The 11,213-nt window shown below is 43.0% G+C and overlaps 1 protein-coding gene across 9 annotated transcripts in view; it reads left to right on the top strand.

Moving 5' to 3' along the window:
* The first annotated feature begins 5,339 nt into the window (after window positions 1–5,339).
* LOC109890060 (calcium-activated potassium channel subunit alpha-1) overlaps window positions 5,340–11,213 on the top strand; it is a 310,642-nt gene continuing 304,768 nt past the window's right edge. For all 9 annotated transcript variants that reach the window (XM_031823765.1, XM_031823764.1, XM_031823766.1 and 6 more), the window contains exon 1: window positions 5,340–6,479. In XM_031823765.1, the coding sequence (XP_031679625.1) occupies window positions 6,192–6,479 (288 nt within the window). In that variant the 5' untranslated portion in view covers window positions 5,340–6,191. The remainder of the gene's footprint in view (window positions 6,480–11,213) is intronic.

The following is an 11,213-nucleotide window of genomic DNA, read 5'->3' as shown; positions in this document are numbered from 1 at the left end:
CATTCAGTACTAGGAAATATTAAACGTAGACCACTTAATATTGTTCAATCATCCCTTTGGAAATAGAATACAGTAGTTCTTGTTAATTTTGCATTGAAAAGGCACCCAACCAGACACCACGCACAGTTACCTAAAGGGCAGCATTGGCCTCTGATGGTCTGGCAGCTGGATGAGAACGAACAGTGGATCCATAGAGGACAGATCCCCAGCAAATACTTGTAAGATACACAGCACAGAGGTTCATTTAGATTTTTGATATAAAGCAGGAAAATGTAGTGTTTCGCATTCTGAAATATGATGCCCCTAAAATCTGGCACCCCTCAGAGATGCACTATAATAAAAATATATATAATTTAGCTGAATGCAGCAGAGTAAACGACATGGCAGATAAAACCAACATCCATCAATTTTTCTGTGCAGAGAATGAGAAGGCAGCTGTATCTCTCTGGATCACTGTAGAGAGATACGGCTTCTCAGAAATGACAAAGCTTGCCACACATTCCTCTGCATTCAAACCGACATCCCTAACCAAGATGTAATAGTAGAGCAACAATAAACCAGGTTTTCCACTCTTGGCTGACATCACAGAGACAGGACTTTCACCTGTTCAGTCCTCTGACTCCTCTCCCATCAGTGTACAGGATGGGAAGAAAGACAATGTTAGAGAAAGAGTCATGTTCTTTTACTGAATGACTTTGTTCTGGCCAACGGTCTTGCCAACTGTGTCATCAAATGGTCCTACACTGATCATTATAATGGATTTAACAATGAAAATGGCTAAATGTCCCCCCCCAAAATTGTATTTGCATGATTATATTCCATTTGGGGAAATGATTCAATTACAATATTCTCATTACTGATAAACTACAGTATCTTCAATGTCAATAAATCCAAGAAACTTAGACATTCCTATACAGTCCAGTACCAGAAACGCACTTTGTGCTGTGTGATTCCCCATTCCATCAAGTTAGGCAGCCTCTAGCTACACCAGATCTGATTGGTGGATTGGGCTTCCAATGCTCAAGGTCACTTTCTCAAAGCTGTAACTAAGGTCACATGGTCTTCTTCCCATGATGTTCAAGGAGATAACTGGTCTCCAGCACTCTGGCCTACTCATTGGGGTGAGAGATTGTCCCATGACCCACCATACCCTCTTCCATTTGCCAGGCCCTTGGACCAACCCTCAAGTACCGTTATCTTGCTCCCCTTTCTCCCCAAAGTGTGCACTCTTTCACTCCCTATCAAAGATTTGAAAAATATATATTATTCACAATTATGTACGCAAATCAGTTTCCCACCATATTCCATAGAATAGGAACACTGTTTTTGTTGTCATGGAAAGCTTGGCACCCAAATGGAGACCATTTTGTCAAATACGTGTACAGAATACATATTATGAACTGTGTCATTCTTCCTCAGAGCTCAACCCTCCCCTAGCCAAGCGTCACACCTCCTCCTCAACTCTCAACCCTGTATTAGTAAAGCCTCATCTTCCTTCCTCTATGGGATGGCACACTATTCTGTGTGAAATCTTGCATGAAGTATTCCTGCATATTTATTGGAAAAATAAACAAATGCATCGAGCAGACAAGTTTATGGAACCATGTCTCAACCCTGCATTAGTCAAGCCTCACTTATTTAAAAATCCACGTAAAAAGACAATTACCACTAAATAAGTAAGTCACAACTGTGTCCTCTACATACAGTGCATTCGGAAAGTATTCATCCCCTTGACTTTTTCCACATTTTGTTAACAGTCTTATTCTGAAATGTATAAATAAAAACAAATCTTCACACAGTACCCCATAAAAACAAAGTGAAAACAGGTTTATTAAAGTTTATGAAATGTATTAAAAATAAAAACAGAAATACCTTATTTACATAAGTATTCAGACCCTTTGCTAGTAGGAGACTCGAAATTGAGCTCAGGTGCATCCTGTTTCCAGTGATCATGCTTGAGATGTTTGGAACCACCAATCTTGGTTTCATCAGACCAGAGAAACGTATTTCTCATGGCCTGAGAGTTTAGGTGCCTTTTGTCAAACTCCAAGTGGGCTGTCATGTGCCTTTTACTGAGGAGTGGCTTCCATCTGGCCACTCTACCATAAAGGCCTGATTGGTAGAGTGCTGCAGAGATAGTTGTCTTTCTGGAAGATTTTCCCATCTTCAGAAGAACTCTAGAGCTCTGTCAGTGACCATTTGGTTCTTGGTCACCTCCCTGACCAAGGCCTTTCTCCCCAGATTTCTCAGTTCGGCCGGGCGCCCAGCTCTAGGAAGAGTCTTGGTAGTTCCAAACTTCTTCCATTTAAGAATGATGGAGGCCACTGTGTTTTTGTGGATCTTCAATGCTGCAGAAATGCTTTAGTATTCTTCCCCAGATCTGTGCCTCGACAAAATCCTGTCTCTGAGCTTTATGGACAATTCCTTCGACCTCATGGCTTGGTTTTTTCTCTGACATGCTCTGTCAACTGTGGGACCTTATGTAACAGTATAACTTTAGACCGTCCCCTCGCCCATACCCGGGCGCGAACCAGTGACCCTCTGCACACATCAACAACAGTCACCCACGAAGCATCGTTACCCATCGCTCCACAAAAGCTGCGGCCCTTGCAGAGCAAGGAGAACTACTACTTCAAGGTCTCAGAGCAAGTGACGTCACCGATTGAAACGCTATTTAGCGCGCACCGCTAACTAAGCTAGCCGTTTCACATCCGTTACACTTATATAGAGAGGTGTGTGCCTTTCCAAATCATCTCCAATCAATTTAATTTACCACAGGAGGACTCCAATCAAGTTGTAGAAACATCTCAAGGATGATCAACGGAAACAGGATCCACCTGACCTCAATTTCGAGTCTCATAGCAAAGCGTCTGAATAATTATGTAAATAAGATATTTCTCTTTTTTATACATTTGCAAACATTTCTAAAAACTGTTTTTTCTTTGTCATTATGGGGTTTTGTGTGTCGATTTCTTTCCCCAAAAAAGATTTCTTCCATTTAGAATAAGGCTGCAATGTAACAAAATGTGGAAAAAGTCAAGGGGTCTGAATACTTTCCGAAACACATTCTACCAGTTGGGACGTTGGACATTTCTGAGTTTCCTAGTTCCAACTAGCACGTGAACGCAGCGTAAAATCTGATTTTAAGAAGAGAAATGCTAGAAATAAGCAGGGTTTATGACTGTGGCTGTGGTAACTAGTGACGACCAGGCCATGGCAGCAGGGGCATTCAAGTAGGCAGGATTTAACACAAAGACGCACCTTGCCCAGCAGTCTGGTCTCATAAACTAGATGTAACAAAGTAAATGTAAATCCGGGACACACTCAAATTAGTATGATATGTTAGGATGGTTACATAAGACAGAAGGTTACCTAAGGCATAAACAAAAGGAGGGTGGTTGGTCGGGGTGGATGTATAATGCGAACGTCTAGTAACCCAAAGGTTGCACGGTTGAATCGCTTCACAAACAACTTTAGCATTTTAGCTGATTAGCATCTTTGCAACTACTTACTACTTTTAGCTACTTTGCAACTACTTAGCATGTTAACTAATCCTTCCCCTACCACTTTTAGCTAACCCTAACCCTAATCCTAACCTTAACCCTTTAACCTAACTCCTAACCTCAACCCTACGCTGCCAGATTGTGCCATTTGTGTTTTCGCATTGTGGCAACAGTTTGTGGACTTGAAATATCTTCAGCCATTTGAAACCGCTTTAATCTAACTCTTAAACTTAACCCCCAAATTAGTAACATATTGTACATTTAGCATATTCTTACTATATTGTACAAATTGCAATTAGTAACATATTGTACATTTAGCAAATTCTTACTATATTGTACGAATTGCAATTAGTAACATATACAAATTGTAATTTGTAACATATCATATGAAATGGATGATGGACATCCACAAATTAATACATACCATACAAAACGCAACAGATCATACTAAATGGAGTGTCACGGATTTACGTACAGAATCATTTGAAATGCTTTGAGGCCAGGTTGCAGCCGCCCAGAAAGCCAGCCCAAGACAGCTCAGGGGTCAACCCCCTTGTTTTCATTCAAAGTGAAAACACTACACAAGAAGTGGGGCAGCATAGGGTTGCCCACGACCTGCGGCTACACGTCTCCCTGAAACTGTTGATTGATTTAAATATTTTTGATCTGTGTGTCCTTGGTCTCATCAACCAGGGGAGGACTAGGCATCTGGCATTTCTGGCATACACCAGATGGGCTGGTCCAGTTTTAGCCCCGTGGGACTGTCAAACTTGGATTTTTGTGCAAAAAGGATCCCTATCTGGCTAAAAATGGAAGCCTCAAGGAAAAAAATGGGTCTGTGTGTTAGAAATGTCTGGGCCAATTTTTGTCCCAGTCAGCCTCTATCATCAACACAGATCAGTTCAACAGTGTAGTTAGTATATAATATGGTGAAAAGTAATTCAAGGCTTTGACCTCAAAGGACATAGGTAATAGGGGAGGTGTTGAGACAGGGTAGCACACTATGACCTCTGTCAAGACAATGGCACATGGTAGGCCTAGTGTACTTTCCCTGGAAAGGTGAGGTCACTGGTTCCAGTCCAAGTCCCACTCCCAGCTGTGGGTCCTCATGCGCCCTCTGTGACCGTCCTGTCCTGAGACACAGTCTTTCTATAGGCCACTGATGCATCCGTCTGTGGGTGGCACCTGTTCCTGTCTTATCCTCTGTCTAATTGTCTTCAGAATGTAAAGGATAATTGACTGGGGGCAGAATAAGGGCTTTGGCACTGGAAACACATTATGGTGAATGATTGAAGGAGCCTCCTTCAAATGAAGATGAAAATAAGCCAATGTAATGTACAGATAAGAGAAAATATCATTATAGTGACAGAGGCCTGTGTAGCAAGGGAAACTCCTATCGTCAGGTTCAGTTCTGAGAATTAAAATGGGGACAACTGCTGTGTTGTATGAACTCGATGGAATCATCTGTGGCTAATCTAATAACTGTCCTAAAATGGAAGCCTTGGCATTTCAAACCGAAGTTGCTGCTGCATCACAGTACGAGATATTGTCGGCTGCTGTTCAAATGAACATGACAGTCACATATGTAGCTCAGAGACATGTGTCACTTTCAACGTGAATACATTACACCGAAAGAGCGCAATGTATTGCCCAATGCCGCGTTCAAAACCCCTGAGAACTCGGTAAAAACAAGCTGCGACTGGGATTTTTTTTTTTTGAACGGTCATCCAACTCCGAATTCCAAATCGGAAACTCCGTGGCTCTTTCTAGATCTCCGACTTTCCGACCTGACGTCACGACGTCATGACTTGATCTAGTTTTTTCCCGAGTTCTCAGTGGTCTTGAAAGCACAATAGGAACTGACTGAGACAAGTGGCTGGCACTTGGTATAAACATCAGCGCTTGGCGGTATTACTGCTTTCTGACCATCTTTGAGCTACGCACCGCCCCTCCGACCTGTAAATCTCTCTAGCATTCAGTGGAGCGAGCGGCTCTGACAGGCACTATCAACTGGCCGATCTGCGCGACCCTGGGCTGGATCAAGGGGAAGGAATGGGGACAGTCAGTTGCGAAGGCGACATCACCCGAGCGCTTATATGTCAGAAAGCGAACACTCCGCTAGATGATGTCGTTTGTGTTTTCGCATCGTGGCAACAGTTTGGGGACTTGAAATAGCTTCTGCCATTCAAAAACCATCGAGGCTATCGATTAAATTGGTGTTTAGAAAAGTGAAATCAATTTTCCGCTGTTAATCGACCGAATCCCTGGATGGAAGACGACTTGATAGGTCGGACAGAAACTGTTTGAAGAAAACAACCCTTTTTCAATGTCGCTGCGCCTATCATAATCTGAAACATCATTGGCAGCCTCGACGGCTGCTAGATGAGACAGACCATCTTTGCCATGGCATTGGTCCTGAAAAACTCGGAAAAGCTCTCAAAATGAAAAGCGCTCAACGTTTGTCATTACTGCGGATTTAAATGCCTCTCGCGAATGGACACCGACCGGCTATTTCGGTCCAGTTAGTGCGTGCGGCGTTTTCTACTGTCGCGGAAATCTGAAATAGATTGAAATAAACATACAATTAATTAAGTGCGGGTGAGAATATACAACGCATAGTTTTTTAAAAAGCAATATGGCTGGTGAGTGGGGCTGGGGACGCTGGCATAGGCTCTCCAAGGCTCCTAGATGCTAGCTGAGGCGGACGCCACCGTTACCCATGGAAGCGGCAACTCTATGATGAGTAGAAATAACTATTTTAACAAAAATCCGGACTCCTCGATCTCTATGTCCAAGATGGACGTGATCATCCCCTTCTCGCCAGACGTGCCCTGCGACAACAATGGCCAGCGCATGTGGTGGGCATTCCTCGCCTCCTCCATGGTCACGTTTTTCGGGGGTCTCTTCATCATTCTCCTGTGGAGGACCCTCAAATACCTGTGGACCGTCTGCTGCCACTGTAACATCAAAAAGAAGGTAATGACAAACACCTCAACGGTTGCTTATTGATGTGGCGCTCATATTATAAAGGCAAGTTGTGCATAATGTCACATTTACGGTGATAGATATTACGCCACTGTCTGTCTTGACACATTTTACTGTCCACCTTATGACCCGACGTTGTCATCCATTGTTTATAAAAGCTCTCCGGCCTGGGCTGGGGTGGTTGATTTACCATGGCATATTGACTTGGAGTCCAATTCGTGTTGTTGCCTTAGCCTTCACTGGGATAGTGACTCACCGTCAACTTATAGTGTTGATTTATATTTGGTTGAGTTGTCAACTAACGTTTATTCAACGTAAAATCAACAAAACATGTTATTGGATTTAGGTTAAAAGGTAGGGTGAAAAAAATAGTGAAGTTTTCCACATTGTTGAAATGATGTGGAAACAACGTTGATGCAACCAGTTTTTCCCAGTGGGTAGGCTGAGGAGCTGTCAACTACCTTATAGCTAGAAAACGGTCACCAACATACAACAACAGGCCAGTCTATATGGTAGGGGAGTACACCTAATATAGGCTGCAGAATTCTCTATTTTATCTTATTTTATGGTAATATTCCAGGCCCCTGGGAAACCAGTTATTACATGTTTTTCAGTAGAGTTAATACTTAGTATATTTCAGTAGAATCAATTATTGGTATATTTCAGTATTCTGTGTCTGTGAAATGCCTGGTGTTGTTGCTTGATGAATGTAACCTGGATGGCTGATCTGAAAATAGACTGTATGGATGCCCCTGCTGTGCTGCCTGCCCAGTTGGTTTGTTCCAGTGCAACAGTAGGCTAGGGGTGGCCCACATAAAGAATGAATCATGTATGAATCACCTGTGGGTAAACGGCTGCTTCAGTTTGCTATCACTCAGTGTTGTATAGTGCACAAGTGGTCCTCTTGTTGGTTTAGCTGGATAGTTCTAGACCTCTGAGGTGGGCACCTCACAGATCAAATCAAATTGCACACGTAATACACCGCTGCAACTCCAAGAGCATTCATTTTCTCCAGTCTCTGCACAGATGATGCTGTCGGTTAAAAAAGCCTGTTTTAGGAAGTCAGTCGGTCTCAACTTACTGGTAGCATAATATAATAACATGCAATTTATAAATGTGGTAGTGCATCAGCCGTTTTCCTCTTATGTCAGTCACTGACAGTCACTAACATTTTCAATTTACAGTAAGTTGGTCTTGCCAGTTATATAAGTGTCCAGGGACACTGACCTCCAGGGACCCCCATTGATTTTGTTAGTCACTCTCACTCAGAAGTCATTGCAAAATGTGTATAATTACCAGAAATTAGTTTTAAAATTGCGCCCCCCAAAAAAGGTTGCGAGAGGGAGAAAGAGGGCCCTTTCTGCCCCTCTGCAAAGTCCTCCTGGCATAGGGTGGGGGGGACGGCCCCTTTCCGCCCATCTCTGTCGGGTGTTGTATTGTGACAGCCAGGGGCATCAGAGGGATGACAGGCAGAGGGCACTCTTTCCATCCACCCTCCTCCTATCCTCCCGCCTCCACCATCCCTTAATTTCAATTTCAACTTCAAGTTTTATTTTTCACATGCACAAGTACAGTGTAATATGGAGTCGTCGTCGACGCCCCCCCCCCCCCCCCCCCCCCCCCTTGTTGCTATAACAGCCTTCACTCTTCTGGGAAGGCTCTCCACTAGATGTCGGGATATTGCTGCAGGGACTTGCTTCCATTCAGCCACAAGACCATTAGAGAGGTCGGGCACTGATGTTGGGCGATTAGGCCTGGCTCGCAGTCGGCATTCCAATTCATGCCAAAGGTGTTCAATGGGGTTGAGGTCAGGGCTCTGTGCAGGCCAGTCAAGTTCTTCCACATCGATCTCGACAAACATTTTCTGTATGGACCTAGCTTCGTGCACAGGGGTATTGTCATGCTGAAACAGAAAAGGGCCGTCTGCAAACTGTTGCCACAAAGTTGGAAGCACAGAATTGTCTAGAATGTCATCATATGCTATAGCGTTAAGATTTTCCTAGCCCGAACAATGAAAACAGCCCCAGACCATTATTCCACCTCCACCAAACTTTACTGTTGACACTGCATTGGGGCAGATAGCGTTCTCCTGGCATCCGCCAAACCCAGATTTGTCCTTCGGACTGCTAGATGATGAAGCGTGATTCATCACTACAGATAACTAGTTTCCACTGCTCCAATGGCGGCTAGCTTTTCCCCACTCCAGCCGACGCTTGGCATTGCACATGGTGATCTTAGGCTTGTGTGCTGCTGCTCGGCCATGGAAAACCATTTCAAGAAGCTCCCGACGAACAGTTATTGTGCTGACGTTGCTTCCAGAGGAACTTTGGAACTCGGTAGGGAGTGTTGCAACCTAGGACAGACAAATTTTACAAGCTTCAGCACTTCACTGTTCCACTCTGTGAGTTTGTGGTCTACCATTTCCCAGGTTGAGCTGTTGTTGCTCCTAGACGTTTCCACTTCACAATAACAACACTTAGAGCTGTTATAACTCTCCTGTGACGATCTGAAGGTTCAGGTTACACTCTACGAGTGGGAAGTCGGCTGTTTTATGGTCTGTCATAAAACACGCTGCCTCTATGCTCTGTAGTGTTGGAGATTGGAATGTAAACTGTGGAACACAGAGAAACCCTTGGACATCAAAAGTTTGAATAATGAAATAATATTTATATTTTTGATAATGTGGGAGTGGTCCGTGGACACTTAAGGGACAGTCATGACGAGTGTGTTTCATTTGGTGATCTCATGAAGGACAGGAAACCCACATTACTGTATTTCTGTCTGTCTACACTTTTCAATGATCAGATTTACATATAGATGTTGGATAAAATGAATGAGTAAATATGAACTATTTGTGAAAAGATGTAATGTGATGTTCGCCTTCTAAATGAGAGCATTGATTTTCATATAAAGTTTAACTAGTCAGTGACCACGTCATGTCTGGCCTCACAGGGGCATCATGTGTCATGGAATCGTCCCTTTTTCCACAGAGTATAAAACCCACTTCCTAAAAAATTGACATGAAGTCAGAGAATGCCGGGACAGAGTCCCCACGTTGGAATGGCTACAATTCTATAGACTATTAGACTAGAAAACATGCAGCTGACGCAACATGTGAAATGGTTAAGAACAACAACTCTGTAGTCCATGGAGACCATACAGAGTGTAGTGTTGGCTGGAAATGGTTCAACTCTGAGACTATCGATCAGTACAGAATAAGAGCAAATCCTAGACGTAGAATTACTAGTCTGCAGCTGGATATTACGTAAGTCTAGTATGAGAATACCGACATCCGCTGAATAATCTATTCTATGCTACGCCTGGCGTATCCATTACAACAGACACTATCCAGAGCCGCGGAGAAAGCGACAACTACGAAAGACATTGACTTCTGGGGAAGTTAACCAGAGACTCTCTGATAAACTGACTGGCAATACGGACCAGAAATTCCAACAGAGAAGACGACAACGACATACGGATGTAAATATATACATTGCAATTATTCTCGAATGAGCGGCCGTTCATGTGCAAAGGATTAGCAGTTCAATTAATATAATTATCAACTGTGTGTAGTGAATCAATTTTGTCTTTCCCACTCTTTTATCTGTCCCCACCAATTTCATTGTCTACCAAGCCATCATATGGGTTTAGCCCACTAGGGACATATCAATGCATTGTGTTATTAACCAATATCTATTGTTTGTTTTATGTATTTCTGTGGTTATTTAGTTAATCAGTAAATAAATAATTAAGCCAATTTGTATATTGATGATTCATCATTTAGGCTAGGGTTCATGCAGATATCCAAGGGTTTGCGACGTTCAGTAATGAGAACTCATGAGGTAAAAATGATACATTCATAGAAGACTAATCGATAAGATATGAAAATATCTGAAGAGTCGATTCGGGAATTAGAGACTCTATAAACATTTTCCCGTGGTGCCCCAACTTCCTAGTCAAAGTTCACATGATTTGTGTAATCACGTAATAATAATTACACAGAGAATAGATTTGATAAAATAGCGGTCTTCACATTTAATGATAGTCCAGACACGACACAGTTGACCAGGGCAGCTCTAGCAGGGCAGACATTTTGAGGAACTGACTTGTTGGAAAGGTGGCATCCTATGATGGAGCCACGTTGAAAGTCACTGAGGTCTTCAGTACTGGCCATTCTACTGCCAGTGTTTGTTTATGGAGATTGCATGGCTGTGTGCTTGATTTTATACACTTGTCAGCAACGTGTGTGTGGCTGAAATAGCTGAATCCACTAATTTGAATGTGTGTTCACATACTTTTGTGTGTGTATGTGTATATCCACTTTGTCCTATAGTAGTATGTATGTGGACCTAGACTTGGCTCTCTGGTACCGCTTGCCGTGTGTTAGCAGAGAGAACTGTCTATGGTGACTGGAGTCTTTGACAATTCTTTGGGCCTTCCTCTGACACAGGCTTCCTATTTGGAGGATGACAGATTGTGTTGAACCTCTTAAGCCGATTTTTGGGGATGTGAAACTGGGCATTATGATGTTTGTTAACGTGACGATGGTGTGTCCCTTCTGGTTAGGAGTAATTAAAGGATAGAAACCTAATTTGAGAAACATGCGTGAAACTACTTCACCATTGAATCGTGCATTGATCTCAATGGGAAATTCGCGCTAAGATTTGAGTTGCAGTTTCCTGCATCTCAAGTTAGGATTATTCCAGGGAGAGCTATAGGTCTAAC

Source organism: Oncorhynchus kisutch, linkage group LG4 (assembly GCF_002021735.2).
Source record: "Oncorhynchus kisutch isolate 150728-3 linkage group LG4, Okis_V2, whole genome shotgun sequence".
In the NCBI taxonomy this organism is placed as follows: Eukaryota; Metazoa; Chordata; class Actinopteri; order Salmoniformes; family Salmonidae; genus Oncorhynchus; species Oncorhynchus kisutch.
Note: the sequence above shows the minus strand (reverse complement) of the source record. Positions and strands in the feature narration are given on the sequence as shown.